Source organism: Pomacea canaliculata, linkage group LG3, assembly GCF_003073045.1.
Source record: "Pomacea canaliculata isolate SZHN2017 linkage group LG3, ASM307304v1, whole genome shotgun sequence".
NCBI classification, from domain to species: domain Eukaryota; kingdom Metazoa; phylum Mollusca; class Gastropoda; order Architaenioglossa; family Ampullariidae; genus Pomacea; species Pomacea canaliculata.
The window spans coordinates 12347605-12365754 of record NC_037592.1 but is presented as its reverse complement, the minus strand read 5'-3'; the positions used below and the strand labels follow the sequence as shown (position 1 = coordinate 12365754).

At 35.0% G+C, this 18150-nt stretch overlaps 1 protein-coding gene across 6 annotated transcripts in view; it reads left to right on the top strand.

Moving 5' to 3' along the window:
• The first annotated feature begins 5875 nt into the window (after positions 1–5875).
• LOC112558516 (cleavage and polyadenylation specificity factor subunit 6-like) overlaps positions 5876–18150 on the top strand; it is a 31122-nt gene continuing 18847 nt past the window's right edge. For 5 of the 6 annotated variants that reach the window (XM_025229001.1, XM_025229004.1, XM_025229003.1 and 2 more), the window contains exons 1-7: positions 5876–6010; positions 7149–7229; positions 9539–9652; positions 10896–10999; positions 11292–11503; positions 14567–14716; positions 16860–16966. In XM_025229001.1, coding sequence (XP_025084786.1) covers positions 5954–6010; positions 7149–7229; positions 9539–9652; positions 10896–10999; positions 11292–11503; positions 14567–14716; positions 16860–16966 — 825 coding nt within the window. In that variant the 5' untranslated portion in view covers positions 5876–5953. The remainder of the gene's footprint in view (positions 6011–7148; positions 7230–9538; positions 9653–10895; positions 11000–11291; positions 11504–14566; positions 14717–16859; positions 16967–18150) is intronic. The other variant, XM_025229005.1, reaches the window with a different exon arrangement.

Here is an 18150-nt window from a genome sequence, read left to right as displayed (position 1 = left end):
TGTCACGTACAGAAGCTGTACGTACAATCATGGACGTATTTAATCTAAATTAATTTAACTTAATTAATTAAAGATGACATTTAATTAAGGTGACCAGACGTCCCGCATTAGGCGGGACAGTCCCGCTTTTGACCTCGTGTCCCGCCTGAATATCGGGCGGGACGCCCAATGTCCCGCTTTCTGGCTTTCTGGAAGTCCATCAAATGTCCCGGTTGTCTTTAAAAATCTGAATACCGTACGCTGATACGCCCCCCCCCCCTACTTTTTTCTGCGTTTTTTTTGTCGGTGACGACACCATCTTCGGCACGTGTCCCGCTTTCGCTTCCGAAACGTCTGCCCTAGCAGCATCGGAAACCATAAGCTCAAGGGGTCCACCAAGTTTGTCTTGATCCGACTGTGATACAGGGCCCAGCCTGCAAGAACTCTTGGGTCCCTCATGGGACCTCTTCGGGAAGAAAGTTGGGTCCCTCTCGGGTTTTGGAGGCGGGACCCTAAGGGGACCTCTTAGGGAATTCCCACGGGTTCCCATGTTTTCCCACGAAAGACCCACCCACCTTCCCACCGATCACCCATGAGAAGTCGTGTTTTCCCATCAAATTCCCCACTCCCACCTTGCTGCATCCCTCACCCTTTCTCACTTTTACTTACACTGGTACACAGGCTTGCACACCATGAAGAAAACATTCAACAGCTTTTCAAAATCTCGTTTCCTCACAACCCATAAATAGTAGGCAAGAGATATCATTAAACAATTTTATTATTTACAACAAAAAACTATTTTTAACAGTTTATATTATTTAACGCATTAAAGTTGTTTTTGAACATAAGCATTCATCCAATTATTTACATAAAAATTACAGTCAATAATTTTTTACCCCATGAAAGTTATTTTTGAAATAATTATTTATAACATAAAGTCAAACAATTTACATAAAAGATAGAAAAATATGACACCAAAAATCGATCCATGAGTGGTGGAATCCCTGTAGAAGAAAAGAAAAAAGTTACAATGTATTTACACATTTTGATTTTTTGCTGTGTAAGTAGAACTAACCTCTCACATAGATGAAAGCTTAACTCTTTCTTTATGCACTCAACACAGGTGGCCGCTCACTTGTTATGCAGTATTCACATTGGGCTGATGCATTGTTGTAATTTTGTTTAGGCCTATACAGCTCGTGGTTTAAAAGAAAAACTTAATAAATAAGATAGTTTAGGCCTTTATGAATACAATTATCTCCCTTACATGACGAAGGACGTACGTTTGAAACGAAAGTCTCGCCGATATTCTATACTGGTGTCCAGACACTTAATCCCCAACGCTTCAACCTTAAAATGAAATTTTAACTATAAAAATTATGAAGCCAGCGAAAAATTTAATTGCAATTCAAATAATTATTTTCATATAAACATCACAATAAGTTTACAATTAAAATACTTTAACTAATGTTGTAGATGTTCAAATGACGTTGAAGTTAATAGCATGATTTAAATATTATTAATGTATTTCAATATTTATTTTAATTGTAAAACTTATTGTGATGTTTATATGAAGATAATTATTTGAATTTCAATTAAATTTTTCGCCGGCTTCATAATTTTTATAGTTAAAATTTCATTTTAAGGATGAAGCGTTGGGGATGAAGTGTCTGGGGATTAAGTGACTGGGAACCTTCTACACTACCTGTCCTTTTCGATGGTACACATTGTGAACATCATGCATCTGAAACGTCGAATAACAAAAGAAAGAACATCCCAGAGGATATTCCTGCTTCAGATGAAGGAGAATTTGGCCACGAATGGTGCAAAATGGTTTTCATCTGCTCCCGAATTTTTTGTTTGAAATGTGTAAAAAAAAACATTTTCCAAACTTCACATAATATACCTAATTTTGGTTGGATTATCATAAAAGTGAGTTCACAAGCAAGATTACGGTAAAATTGTTCCACTTCTAAACATTTTGATCTGTCATAATCAATTTAAATTGCTGTTCTATCTTGTTTAGTTATTTTTTAATAATTTTTTGAAAAAGGGTAAATTCATGCGTACAGGGGGGTTTGACCGCCTTTAGCCTTGTGTAAAGAAAGAGTTAAAGCTTTCATAAATCTACTAATTACTAGTGAGATTACAAGAACTTGAAAAAGAGTCGAATAAAAAGATTTTTAAACGGTAATGTCTTGATGGCCATTTGTGTGTATAAGAAGTTTTGGATAATATCTGAAAGTAACCAATTAATCTTTAGTACAAAAAGTAAAGTAAATAGGCCTACTGAATAAATCCACGAAGAATAAAACAATGCTCACATTAATAATTTTAACTTGACAAACTCATTTTGTAATTCCACTCACCATTAGATGGCATCACCCTTCGAATCATTCCTCAATCCATGTCTCTTGGACTGCAGCTGTGCACAAATAGAAATTGTAAGGTAGACTTAAATGCTATTGTACACAATAATAAATTTGTAAATGTAGAGTAATAATACTGCTATTCACTATTTTTTAAAATTGTTCGGAAACTTTGTCCTTTTAAGTTCATATTGACGTACACCTCAAAGAATCAAAACCAAACAAAAACTACGCACCAATTAATATACTTCTCAGCTGAAGTGACTGGAAACTTTTTCTCCTTTGGTTCCACTGAGCCAACTCTGAAGAAAGCAGCCGTTTTAAAATTCTCCGCACGAGAGGTGCTGAACCTGTTAAAAAAATCTGTAGTTGTTTCCACCATGTAAAATACTACAATACAAATGCAAAATAAATTAATTCACTGGATTGGGTAAGTTTAAGATATAATGCTGAACCCTACTCCACTGATGAGGGATCAATGGTTGCATGATGAATATAGCTACAAACCAGACCCAGTCTCTTAAATAAACCCTAGTGGGACTTTAGAGAAAATAATGGCATTAAGTGACTCAAATCACCAAGTTAATTAAGAGTTTAATCAAAGCTATTCTTTATGAAAGTAAAAACAATTTTAGTGGTCATAGTTAATAGACACACAGACTGCTCATTTTGACACCATGAAAAGCAAGTGACAGAATTATTTTATAAATAAAATCTATGCATATAAAATACTACATTATTTGTACTTCATAAAATGTGTATTATTTTTAATGCAAATATTACACTGACCACACATTCTTGTCAGGAGAGTTAACCTGTAAGCCGATGCTATGCCTGCCTGTTTGTTAAATGGTTTATCAAGACTGTAAAGCAAAACATACATATTAACTGATATATTAGCTAAAGTTAAAGGTAACATTTAAAAAAGGTGTCTAGTACTAACACATTATACTTAAATGACATACCACTTTTGTTCTAATTCCTTTCTTCATCAGCTCCTCTTTCCCATATTTTGAAGAAGCAGGTGACCTGATTCAGTTTGTGAACTACATTCTGTAGTGTTTTGCTCTGCTCATCAACTTTGCTGAGAACTCTGTTCAAAATGTATTTGAAATCAAAATATTACTTTTAGTCTTAAAAGTAATGACAAAACAAAACTATGGATGCAGGTCTATTGACAATTTTTTTAATTAACAGAAAATGTTTAGATGGATATAATAAGGATGTGCATGTACACCATTAAAAACACAAAACCTGTGCTTGTATAGTGATCCTCATGAAATCATAGAGGGAGACAAAATAAACTTACTGGTAAAATTCACTGAGCCAGACCTAGTCAGTGTGATCTGCAATTAAAGATTGTTATAATTAGTTCTTTTTTGTAAATCATGTAAAATAAAATGAAAAAATGGCATGCAGCATTTTAAGAGAATAGAAAATATATGTGATCAGATAAGTGATTGTTAGAAAAATGACAGACTTTGACAAAGTTCATTGCATAGCTTTGGATTTCATACATTTTGTTTTAATTTCAAAGTGTATAAGTACAAAAATAAAATTCTTTCTTTTGCTTTGCAATAATTTTCCAAAATTTTAGTTGTTCAGAAAGCAATGTGATTGTCTTGTTGCTTTCCCCTAGAATGCACCAAGACGTTTGGTAATCGCAGCACCACTGTTATTGAGAAAGCAGACGACGAATTTCAAGCATGACTCAATGAGTTCATGTCATAGATTTCAACTTCGAAGTTAATCATCAATTATACGAGAGATTGTGTGTGTGTGTGCTTTACCTCTTGACTAGTTGATTTGAACCCATCATGCACTGTCACCTTGCTTCTGCCAATCGTATTCTCGCTCAACATTTCGTTTCTGTAATTAGTAAATACGTGCAATTAGTTAGGCAAGAGATACGATTAAACAATTTGATTATTTACAACAAGAAGGATATGGTTAAACCATTTAAATTATTTACAGCACATATAGAAGACAGCGTCATGTAAAAGCGAGTTGCCAGTGGATGTATGTGTGAGACCTGCCGGGTACAACACGTGAAACATTTCACAAAAAGCACTACAATACTTATATATGATCATAAATTATTCATGACTATCCACTGTTATAAAGTATAGTTGTTTTAATGGCATCTTTCACTTAACTTTATTAAGACTTACTTCAGAAATCGGCGGTGTTTCACTTGAAGATGGACGTACAGTTCAAAATGTCCGCGTGCAGGTCAAAGTAAAACCGGCCGATGTGACCTTCCTATGACCCGTACACGCGGGGAGTGGGTTGGAAAACAGCGGGTAGAAGGATGCGACACGATCACGTGGCTACCAAATCGAGAGCGGCTGAAGAAAAAAAGCGCGATGGACGCGTCCGTTTAGGATCGAATTACACGCTTCCCATCCCAAAGTCTCACTTCCCTATCGGGGCCGTTCAAATGCCCAAAGCCCTTGCACGCTGGGGGGGTCAATCTATCGCAATGGTCACCTTATTTAATATAAGTTCGTGGTACGATGATCGAGATCCAGTTCTAGTATGTGGGCAGGCTGGGTGATCTATATCTTAGTTCATATGTATGTCGCCTATACCCCTTGGATTTCTATAGGGCACTCGAATTCTATCGCGCTACGGACGTGACCGCAAAAACGCATACACCAAATTGACGCCAAATATATTATATTAAAACATCTATATAAAAGTTATATTAATATGTGTTTTTTTAAGTTTCAGATAACGTACGTAACGTTGTAACGAAAAAAACAATTAATGCGGTGATGGGCACTGATGGCGATAATGATTTCTGTGCACCGTGAATTAATTAAAGCGGTATAGTTATTATTTTATGTTGTGTGTCGATATAACGACTTTGCGTAAGTTTTTTTTTAATGACAGAGAAACTCTAACGCGATCATGTGCATCAAGTTATAATAACTGACAATATTTTCGACATAAATAGCCCAAGCTTGGCCGAATCTTGCGTGTTTGCTGGGATGTGCATGTCAATGTATTTTTGACTTTTTAAAAATTTATTGAATAAATTAATGGTTAACTGAACGAGTATATATATATAGCGGCAAAACTCTCGGAACGTATATAATTGTTTTAGCCAAGCTTGGAAATATAAATGTTCCTCTCATTATGCATTAAGCCAACATGGACTGATCATTTAGCACATAAGTTTATATGCATCGGATACAGCCTGAAAGAAGCGGTTGGAAACGATCGATCGAGTGATTGATTATATGTATATCATACAAATCAACATTCTTTGCCAACGTAATTCCACTTTGTAAAGTCATCTAGCGTTCATGGGTGTTGTGAATATAGTACGTTGATGCTCATGTATATTTACACGTTTAAATAAATTATACCGTTACAATAGCTATTTCTTATGATGGATACAATTCTACATTCAATAAAACATTTCCTTTAAAATTCAAAATCGAAACCTCATCGACCTCTTCTCCGCCACGCACATATATAAGCGTTACTCTGAAGTCGTAAAGGGACTGCATGAAGGAAAGTGCTTGTCGTGCTTATAGTCTCCCCGCTCTCTCATTATCGCTAGAGTGCGCGCGAGTTTGCTCCAGATAGCTCGCAAGATGGCGGATAGCGTTGATATTGACTTGTACGATAACATAGAAGATGAATTCAATCAGGTAAATAGAGAATACATCATCTAAGAGATTTGTTGCATTAAATTGTATGTTACAGTATCTTTATATCGATGATAGACTTAAGTATTGTCACAGCTTGAAGTCTTAATCTGAAACTGTGAAACAATGGAGGATAGACTGCTGACCTCGACAAGTGCTTCCACAAGAAATATTAATGCTCATTCGATTGGTGTGCAGACATGTCAGATTTATGCACGTAACACTATTTTACATTTGTTAAGGAAATTAGGGTGTAAAGAATACGGCATATGCTGCAAAAATAGCTACGATATTTCTTTCAAAACCATGTAAAAGGTCAGTAATGTCCCTTTAGTGTGGTCCTTTTTTTTTTTTAACTCGCAAAAGTGCCACACGCTAAAATCTGTAACTACTGGATTCAGTCAAATACGTGATTAAATTTCATCGCAGAACCATTCTAGTTTTGTTTTTAGAGTGTTTATTTGATACCCATTTTGACTGTTACAGTCACAGTTCTAAATTGTTAGTTAAGCATGTGAGTTTGAGTCCCTCAGATGCTTTCAGTTGGCTTAGTGCAATCACAGGCTGTTCCATTACTGCTGGTTTGCATTACAAAACCTTTGTAAAAAGTACATAAACTAGAACATTAGAAAATTCTACAAATGGTATATGTTTAAAATTTCATCATTTTCAAAAATAATCAAGGCTTGAGTAATAAATCTTGTTATTTGTATAAAGGGTGGGAGAGAAGAGGTCTATTTTCCATGTGCTAGATTTGTTGACCTGCTGTCTTGTAAAATGTCATCTACCTATACTTGATCTCTAATACTGCACATATAGTTGAACACTTTTAATTGAAAAACCACATCTATTCAGTGGATTAGCAAGAACTGTAAAAGAGTATGAACATACAGAATCACAATACCCTCAGTTCTTGTTACCTGATTCCTCTTTGCATTTTCTGTTTTTGTCATTTATTGGTCCTCTTTTATCAGTCATCAGTACTGCTGTTTATCTTTCCATCATTTGTATGTTGTTCTTGTCTCAAGCACTAAGAGCATGCTCTTTACAAACGTGAGTGTGTACTATATAAATCACTTGTTTTATTATTATTAAATTTTTGTGAAAACTTCACTCTGTAGCTTTATGCATGTACTTGCAGGATGCAGAGTTTGGTGGTGGAGGGGATCTTTATGATGATGTCATTACAGCTGGGTCTTCTGGTAGCATGTCAGGAAGGCCAGTAAGTAGATAAATGGCATTGTATTATGCATGTATGTATGTTGAAGTGTAAATAGTTTAGCGAAAGATATGAGGAGTGTTCATTCAGTTTTATATTTCTTAATAAGGTAAATTTAGATCTCAAGATTAGTAACAGAGTTAATGCTGTGGCTAAAATGATTTTAAGCACATTTTCTAGTATCTTTTGGTCTGTATTATATAGTTTTTGGCATAGAAAACCTAGCTATTTAGCAGAAGTGTGCAAGTGTTGTGCATTAAGTTATGTCTTAACTAAGAGACCCTTACCATTCTAGAACTTATTTCATGAGGATCAATTTTAGTTTTGTTCTTGACTGTGCCCTGCTCCAAACTCCTGTTTGACCATAGGTCATAAACTGGTTAATATGTTAAGTTGTAACGATGTTATGGGAACCTTTTGTCAACGAATCAAATCTTGCATCTGATCGGTTAAACTCTTGTGTAAAAAGGTGTTTTAAATATTTCACTCTGAAGTAATGTAAATATGCATTATTTGTGTAGGAAGTAATATGAAAAGAAATTATTATAGATAGTATTTATATACACACAGCGTAATTCCCTGAACAGGCATTTAAGTAGAAAGTTCCGTGTTGGGAGAACATATAGCTTTGATGCTTTTTGCTGCATTTTTGTTTTGTCACTTTAGCCGAAAAAAAAGTAGCTAGTATTGTTATCAAATTTTTTTTGCGTGAAATCTTATTTAATACAAAATAAAGGAAACAGTAATAAAAAAAATCTATAAGATACTATAAAGCCTGAATAAGAATAGAGACAGCACATGCTCCCATCTTTAAAGATTTTGCTGCCTTTTTTTAAGATACTAAATTTTAAAAAAAAGGACAGTACAGAATTTTCTGTGACATCATCCTTTGCTTGTTTTATATTGGTTCTTTTCATGTTGTATGTAATTTGCTCCCTTTATTGGGCTTTATCTCAAGGACTAGACTTACAGTCTACCAAAGCATGTGACATTTCCCCTAATATAGTCTGGCTTTAATAAAGAACAATTGCAAACTGTCAAAACCAAAAACTAAAACCTGTTTCATAGACTTTAGATCATTATTTTTAAAATGCAGACCAGTAGACGATGCAGTGTGCTTTTTATTTGAGAATTTGCAGCTTCAAACCTCCACAGACTCAAATTTTGAACATGCATTTGACCAAGGCATGACAAAAAAAAAACAAAACAAAAAAAACAAAGATGAAAATAATGTTGGCTTGCAGAAATAGCACAACACAAGGACATTCAACAGACTTTCAAAGATCATGTATTGAGATAGAACTGGTGTGGCTGTTTGCAGGTGAGATACCCAATAAAGTAAGATAACATCGATACCAGACCATCATTGGGGTATTGCCTCTTGACTCTACCAGCTTTAAATAACTTTATTTTTTGTTGGTCTCATGTCTTTAGAACAAAAAGCTGAAAAAAAAATAAAACTATGCTTAATGACTAAAGATCTGGCTGGCAACATTTATGTACTTTAAAATTTGAAATAAATGTCAGTTGATAATTTAGGGGATAGTTAAAGTTCTTTTTACTGTTCATTTGCGTTTGGTGTTGTAATTTGTCCCTAATTCTGGTACTGTATCTTCCAAACTAGTTCATAAAGTTTATATAAGCGCTTTATCCCAGCCCTTTGGGCAAGTTCATAGTGCTTTACCAAAAAAAATCTGTAATGAAGGCTGCAGATGCTCCTATTCACACCACTATTCCTGTCCTTGAATGGCTTACAAAAGTAAAGACAACTTTTTGCTGCTTAAAAGGTAGTCTGTTCAATGCCTCTTTGAAAGAGTACAAAATCAATTCAGTTGATCGCTTAAATCCAAAATGGCAAATGCAGTGGTGTAGCGTATTTCAACAGATTAAGGTGTTTGGGAATTATGGTTGTGCAGTTCGTGGTTCTAATCTACAAAATCATTAATCAGTAGTGAAAACAGATCAGTCAGTACTAAGATTAGTCTTGTCCATAAATAAATCATTTGTGGATTGCAAGGATCTACATGATAGCAAAGCGGAGAGGATAATCCACACTAAATTGACAGTGTGACCTTCTTACTGATGAATTGCACAAATAAACCATTATGGCAGTAGATAGCGAAGGCAGGCAGTCAATGAGACAATAGAAAATCGTAAAGTCAAAGGCTTTAGACAAGTAGAAATCTAGATACCTAGCCCCTGCCAACCGGTAATTTAAAGGAGCATCAATCTCTAATGGTCAAAGTTCTTGTTATTATTCACCATGCTTATGTTTGCTTTCATAAATTCAGCATCACTTTGTATTTTTTCAGCCTTCAGCAGACAGTAGCAGCAAAGCCCCACATTCCCAGCATTCAAGTTCATCTCTCACCTCTTCAAACTATACAGGAAAAAAGTATATGTTGTATATTGGAAACCTTACTTGGGTAAGTTTAGTCTATATTGTTCCTAATCATTACTGAAAATAACACAAAACAATTAGTGTAAAGCCTGTACTTTCATCTCTCCTTATCTCTGTAATGGAGAGATTAAGATTCTGATCACTTCATAATTACTTTAAAAAGATTTCCAAGTAGGAGACCATAGGATGACATTAGCAAGCCTCCACCCTTGCAACATAAACATGTAAGTAATGTCAAATATTGGTTAAAAATTGCAAAGATATTTAAGATGGATGGCAATATTCATAGTGCAAATTTTTATTAAAAATGTTTTAAGGAAGAACTAATGCTCAGAACAGCTTGTGAACTTCAAACTTTGTGAAGGTAAATGTAAAGGTCTGTAGCCTAGCACACATAAAGCTATGAACTGTAAATAGCTCATCAGGCATAGTCTAAAAGGCAGAACATAGCCCTATCATTTTATCACCTTTTGATAATGTCAAAATAAAAAGCACTTACACGTGAAATTTCTCAGCTTCAGAATGAGCTCATCACATTTGAATGAAAGAGTAGCATTTGAAACAAATGCAAAAGCACAGTTTGCATGTTACATAAGGCAGGGAGGCTAATTCTTTGTGAGAAGAGACCAACTACTAGGGTGAAACTTGTACAGTAAAACCTCTCTAGTAAGACTTGGTAGAATCCCCAAATTCAGGTCTTGACCAGTCTGCTTTAATTTTACAAACCATGACGAATCTACTGGGCCATGCTCGATGTCCGTGTCCTCTTTCCCTCCTCCACTTCCCTAACCTTCCCCCTCTTCCCTTCCAAAAAGAGGCAAGAAAATGATTCACCTATTTGTGGAATAAAAGTCTATATCATAAATTTAGAAATAAACATCCATGAAATGAAAATCTTTAAGATCCCATCCTGAAGCGCTGTGCCATCCACTCCACAATCTGCAGGGTGCACATCGAAAGCTTGTGTTTTCTGTTTAAAGGCAGAAGCAGCAGGACTATCTCGTGGCTTCTTGAACTAACTGAAGTTTAAAAGAGTTAAAAAAAATTTAAAGGGATTCCCATTCTGTTGCTCCAAAGTCTGGTACACTAACCTCCAGGCTCTGTAGTGATGACATCAGTTCTGTTTTCTGGGTGTATAAGGTAGAAAGGTAAGGTAAGGTATGAAAATAGTGGGGTTTTGTTTTCAATCTTTGTATATTCTGTTTCTAGGACTGAGTTTGTTCAGCTGTATCTTTTATTGCACTGATACTTTTTTTTTTTGTCTTCAGTGGACAACAGATCAGGATTTAACAGATGCCATTTCAGCCTGTGGTGTAAGCGACTTGCTGGAGATCAAATTCAATGAGAACAGGGCTAATGGGCAGTCGAAAGGGTAAGTCTGGTCTTGATAACTTTTCTATTATGCGAGCTATTTTTCAGAATAAATTTTATAATGAATTTAGTGATAAATATTCAGGAAGGTAATTTATTGATAAATATATAATTACATTATTGATTACCATTTTAAAACCAATATGCTATTTCTCAGAGTTGCAAATGCATCTGAAATTCATGCCAGAAATTTAAGCGAAGGACTGAAAAAAATCTTATTTTTCATTGCATTCAGCATGTAATTAGGAAGACTTTGTATTTTATCCCTAATTTTTAGTCTTTTAATATTTCAGTTTTGCGCTAGTTGTGGTTGGCTCTGAAGCATCCTCCAGACATATTTTTGAAAGACTGTCTCGAAAGGAGCTACATGGGCAAGTACCCCAAGTGACTCACTATACCAAGCAAGCACTTAGTCAGTTTGAAGCTCAAGCACGCAAAGGCGGAGAATTACCACAGAATGGAAACTTCCGGGAAAGAGATCGTGAGTTGGACAGCTTCAACTTTTGTAAGTGAAACATTTTTGTAATTTTCTTTATTTTGTGTTTGAATATTAAAAAAACTGGAGATTATGTTTTGTTGGAAATGGAATTTCTCTGATGTCTTCTCAATCTTTTTCTTGGATTTCTATTTAATTGTGTGTGTATGCCTGTCTATAAACACACACAAGAATGTAAGCAGATTGGTCTGCATAAGTTTTGAGTAAGCATTATAAAGGTTTCTGTCACACTGTGCAACCTTAGAAAATATTTGATAAATTTAATGTGAATCAGATCAACCACACTCTGCATACATATGGGTTATTATATCCCTCCAAAAACTTCACCAGGCTTGCAGTGTTTTAAATATTAATTCAGGTTTTAAATAAGGCAGTAGTCAAGGTATATGAGTTTTTTTTATACATTACTACCTCTTCATTAAGACTTGCTAGAATCCACTAAAATCGGGTCGGAGAGAAGTCTTACGTAAATATAAATGTTAGCAAGGAAAAACACAATTTAGAGTTAAGCTTCTTTATTGATCAGCAGGAAAAGAAAAAATAAATACAAGTAGAGGCAGTTACCTGTTTTCACCTTCACGTGCTCAAGATTTGTGTTAACCATTATTATTTGAAAGTAAATCTCTTCTTTTCTATGACCTTGGTAATTTGATCAATTGCCTTTAAAAAAAACTGCTCATCCATTTGCTGATTGACCTGACAACACTACAGTAGATCAAAATACACATAGTCTCCTTTTGTTTATCCATACATTATACTTAGGCAGGATTGGAGAATTAGTAATTTTTTTTGTCTTTTTTTGCTTTCAATTGGTAATGCTTATCAATTCTGATGTTGTATGGGAACTAACTCTGGGTAAGAGCAATCAGAGATTTACAGTTCTCTGGAGCAACAGATCAATATGTAAACTGAGGTGGATAAAGAGGGGCTGTCCTAAAATGTGCTTGATTTATTTTTTTCTTCTTTTTTTAATGAAATTTTGCGCAGTATAGCACAAATGGTCATAGAATTTTATTTTTTTATAAACATGTCACTTCAGCAAAAGATCATTATGAAAATTAACTGTCCTGCACTTGTTAAAAAATGGATAACAGTGAAAAAGTAGTCTGTTACAAAATGTACTTAGTTTATTATTTTATGTGATTTCTGCAGAAGCAGCCTATTTTAAAATGTACTTAATTTTTTGTTCAACGTGAAAATTTTGCTAGAAGTTGCAATAGAGCTAAAACTGTTGGTTGTATTGTAAATTGGGTTGGGGAGGTAGTCATAATAGGGATGATGTTTATATTGAGTTATGCACCCATAAAAACCTTTCAGTTGTAACTAAGAGGGGGGCGTTGTAGCAAGGTCTTAATAGAGAGGTTTTACTGTAAAGCTTTTTTTTTTTTCTTAATTACTGCTCACCATTCTTAAAATTATAAACAAACCTTTATTGCAGAAGTATAGAGCATTCATGATTTCTTTTTTAATTTGAACTGGCATGACATTGTAGCTTGGCTTTGTTTTGTTCTGAAATAAGAGTGTGTGGCCCATAAAAAGAATATGCTTTATAAATTGCATCTATGATTTTTTAAAAGATCAAAAATCTCACTGGGGTGTGAATGTTTAGAGTGAAAATAATGAACACACACACGTGCATGCACAGAACACACTGCAGCCTTGGTATGTGCAAAAATGAGTGGTGAGTTAAAAGTTCATTAGAAGTGCATATTATGTTTCTTTATGTTTTTATAATACATTATAATTATAAGGAATGATTTTTTTATCAGTAGCTTTTGTATGAGTCAGTAACATCACACATTAGCTAGGAGGAATTGTTTTGTGAAAACAAGTGCTAGATTACACCAAGGCTAAGCAAGTTCAGCTGCATCACTGCTTGGACATTACATTTTAGTAATTAGTGCTTAGTCTAGATTTTCAAATCAGCAGTTTCCCTTTCAACCTGTTATGCATTCATAGCCTCTGTTGAAGAAATAAAATGTTTCATCAGATAAAATAGAAAACAATGTAATGAAAATAGTGTATGTAATAATGAAAAGTTAAAGTGTCTGTTGTATTATGGTGTTTACATCTTGACTAGTGAAGAAGCATTGCTTAGCATAAACATAGGATTTGTTCAATCCAGAAATGTTTGCATATTGTAGAATATTTGAGCAGCATTTATAATAACAGGAGGAAGTATGAAAATACTTGTAATTGTACAGGTTTGTGAATTCTTTTATATTGAAGAAATTTATTATGAAGACACATCAACGTTTAAACATTTATAAAAGGCTTTGGAATTTAAAATCTGCCTGTATAGAAAAAGAAATTCTTGGGAGCTAGTTGGTCACCACACTGTAATACTTTAACAGCATGACCATACTACCTTATTTGGTTATTATGGCTTCTTATGCCCAGCAATATTTTAGGGCAGCAAGCAAGAAGAATAATTGCTTTATTTACTGTGTGTAACAGTTGTTGTTAAGCATAAGCTATGTACTATATGTAAGAACTGTTTATGGTGATTTGCATTTTGAGTTTAAAAATAGTTAAAATTATTAGACCTTTTTGAAAATATGATGGTACGAGGATCATTATTTGTCTTTGGTTGTATGTAGCATCTTAAGGAAAATAAGTGGTACATGTACTGGTATAGCTATTTGTTGAAAGTCACATGGTAGCAATTTCTGAAAGTTACTAGGAGGTTTTGGTGCTGATTGGATTTTCTTTTTTCGCCCTTCAAAGTTCATAAAACTGGTGGTTCATTCTAAATTTTTATTCTTTCCTGCCTCATTGCTTGACATTATAAATATTTCTTAGGCAAAAGCCTTTCCATCTTTCTTTTTTTTTGGGAATCTTGTGCAAGATGACAAAATGGCTGGTTTTCATATACAGAAACATCTTTATTTAAAAAAAAATAATAGCCAACACCTGAATTTCCGCACTAGGTTATACACCTGCAATCATGTGATGACAACAGTGCATAATGTTGCCTCAAGCCTTTACAAATGACAACTTCACAGCAACGGAATTTAATTTTTTCACCTGAATGCATTTCTTGGCTTTGTAAGGATTAATACCTTGTTCCAGCCAAACTACGAGGCAACAGCAAGAACCAGCCACCACCACCCCAACCTGGTCGACCAGGGTTCCCCCCTCGCTTGCAGCAGCCTCCCCCTCCTAGGCCAGGTTTGCCTGCTGGAGGACCTCCTCCACCTGGCCCTCCTGTTTCCTTTGCCCGTAAGTAAAACCTGTATTGTTTTCATGAAGATGTATGAATACCTTTCCAGATTATTTTTCCCCCATGGCTGTTCTGCTGAGAAGTATGAAAGGGTGGATAGGCATCAATTTTACCCGTCATGCACACAATACACACATGCATAACACAGTGTAGAATACACAATCAGGGTTGAGGAAACAGGAGTACCTGGAGAAAAACACCACCAGTCATGCTTTGTCATTTTTGTCATTTTATTTGATTCTGTGCTAAACAATAAAATAATTTATGGCTGTTCACTATGATCTATTTTAACTCAGCACTCAGGCATCTTTCATCCTGAGGATTGTACTAGTGTACTTTTAAACATATTGGCATGGGTATATCTTCATAGAATTGTCTGCTGAATTTTTACAATTATACAATTGGACTTTTTGCTATATTAACAGAATCAGAAATTTTGTAAACTATAAATGCAAATTTAGACTAATAGAAAATGAGTTATGATTTTTCAGTTTTACCTTTCTTCAGCATACCATCATTCTTTGTTTCTTTAACACTTATATGATAAACTCATGAAACTCATTTCTTAGAAATGATTTACTGGGACCAGGTTACAGTGCAGTTTTCAGTTTCTGTAAAGTACAACATGGCTTGAATTGTTTGGTAGTGTTCTGTAAACATAATTTTCTTGCAAATGCCTCATACACTTTTTGTGCATTAAAGCAGTGGTTATCTATGAATTTTTCCAATGTTTATGAGATTTGCTGTGTTATACATTACATTGTTGCTAATGCTGTGTAGCACGGACACATGCTGAAATGTTTTAGTGTAAAAATGAGTGTTCTGGTAAGTTGTTACAAAAATATATCCAACATTTTTTAAAGAGTTTTCTGTAGGATTTTTATATGTATAATATACTCATTAATCAAGACATAGCAAACTAAATGTTTTGGTTAAAAAGGTTTCTTAATTTTTATACAAGATATTGATCAAGACAGCAAACCAAGCCTTTGAATTTAAACAGATTAAAGGAATGTAAGGAAGACCTTGTGGTTGTTTTCATGTCTTGATTAAATGCAGGTTAGAAAAAGAGCATGCATTATTGTTTTCTGTGTGCACATTTTACAGATAGACATCATACTGGATTGCCCTGTCTTCATGTGTTGATAGGCTCATAAACTTGTTAAACATATAGCTTAGTTGCAGACATCAGTATGATCATTTACTTTAAAGGGCATATTGGCTGTGCCTTAGATATCAAATGTAACTACCAGAGCCATTAATTCTAGCAGTGACATATAGGATCAGGATCATTTTATTGTTTACACATCTCGCTGTTTCTCTGATCTGTGTTCAGGATTTTAATCTCCAATAATCCTACATAGTGCTAGCTTTATGGGGTGAATTTTCAAATGTGACATCAAAGTTGATGGGTGCAATGGGATAAGTTCATGGAAATATCACATATCAGACAGAAGTAGTTTAAGAATAACTTTCCTTTATGCATTTGAAATAGACTTTGTGCACTGCACACATTGTAAGTTTTTTTCTTTTCTTTTTGGCCATGTTTATGATTGTGAGAGGACTATGACAGTGTTTTGCATTTCTTTTCTTTGCCTGTGAAAATCTCTTTACATGAACAGTCAAGCTTTAAGTCTGGGTTTATGTTATTATGATCTTGCATTTTCAAGAGATGTTTTATTTGAGATTGTACACTGCTATTTGCCAGTTTCAAAAATGAACTTTCAGTCACATGGCTACAGTTACATTTTACTATAAAAATTTCTATGGGTACAGATGGTTTAAATACTGGTGATATGTCTTTGTGCTTTTTTTTTTATGTTTCTGGTATCAATTTAGTAAAGGGTTGAGATAGCTTGATAAAATTTTGTTTACAGATTGACAGTTACTATTTTGCTGTCATATATGTCAGATTTTGTTAAAATCTGGCATTATTTTAAGACTTTAAGATTTGTGTTTTAAATTTGATTTTTGCTATAAAAGCAGTGGAACTGTTTTGCCAAACTACATGTGATAATCATATCTCCATATAGTTATTTAATCATAAAAAGGCATTGCTTTTTTGGCAGAAGAATGTCTTTAAACCAATTTAAGTCTGATGTTAGCTTTTAAAATTTGTATAATAATCTGTTTTAATGGCAGCTCCACCTGGTTCCTTGCCACCAGTATCAGGCCCTCCTCCTGGGGCTCTTCCTCCTGGAGTACCACGCCCTGCTGTACCTCCAGGTGTGCCCCGCATGGACTTAGGTGTAAGTATGGTTGCGCATCTACATGTCATTTCTGTACATTTTGCCCATAAAAAGTGCCCCACTTTAGCCCCTTATTTGGTGTTGGTGTAAATGTGGAACAAATCAGTCCACAAAAAGTACCAGTCAAGGTTGTACTCTGCAAGCATTAAAAAAAAAAAAAATCTGAAATAAACAGATATTTTTATCACTGTTTCATTTGACCTGTTCTGATATACTCCATGGCCAAAAAATTGCGTACTGTACGCATTAAAAGTTCGGAGGACCCCTTCAGTTTTCGTCAATGGGGTCCCATTGAAATTCGGGCGAAGAACAGGGACCCCTTAAAAATCTTAATCCTGGGACCCCAAAGAATTTAGCCTTAGCAGAAGCCCTGGGTCAAGTCTTATGAACAGGTGTTAAAAAGGCTGCAAGAAGTTGGTGTGTGAAGGGAGTATATGAAAAAGAAATTGTATACAGCAGTGATGCCCAACCTTTTTCGGCCTGCGGGCCATATCCATTTCGGACAGCCGTGTCGCGGGCCACTTCACCGCAAAAATACAAAAAGGAAAAAAAAAACCAAATAGAGTAGATACCATTTTTTTATTAGAAACAAGTTGTACCTACCATTAATTATGTAGTAATTAGTGGGATATTTGAAGTTGTCTTCCCGAAACCAACTTCTGAATGTCCGGACTCATCGTAGAGACACCAAGTCGGAGCACTGAATCGAAATGTTCGTCCATAGAAAAAAAGATTGGGAAACGCCCCTACGTGGGGATAAATTCTTCTTCTTCCTTATTTTTTTTTTTCGTTTTTTTTTTTTTAAGGTCTTCTTTTATTACTAACATGCCGATTTCCTGCACTGTGGGCAGAAGTTTCGCAGGCCGGATGGCACCGCGTCGCGGGCCGGATATGGCCCGCGGGCCGTAGGTTGTGCATCCCTGGTATACAGTATTTACATTTTGCCTTTTGCTGTAAATGGTTATGTGAAGCATCACTCTTAAATTTGTCACCATCTGCACCAAGGTCAAATACTTGAATACAACAAAGCATGTAATCACACTTCAGCTGTAATTAGGTTTGAAAGGGTTTGGCAAAATATGCGTCATGATATCACCTCCTTGGCATTAACTTCGAGTGGTTCAGTAAAATATCTTTATTAAGACCTTCCTGGTTACAACCCCTTCTTGGTTACTACCCAGAAA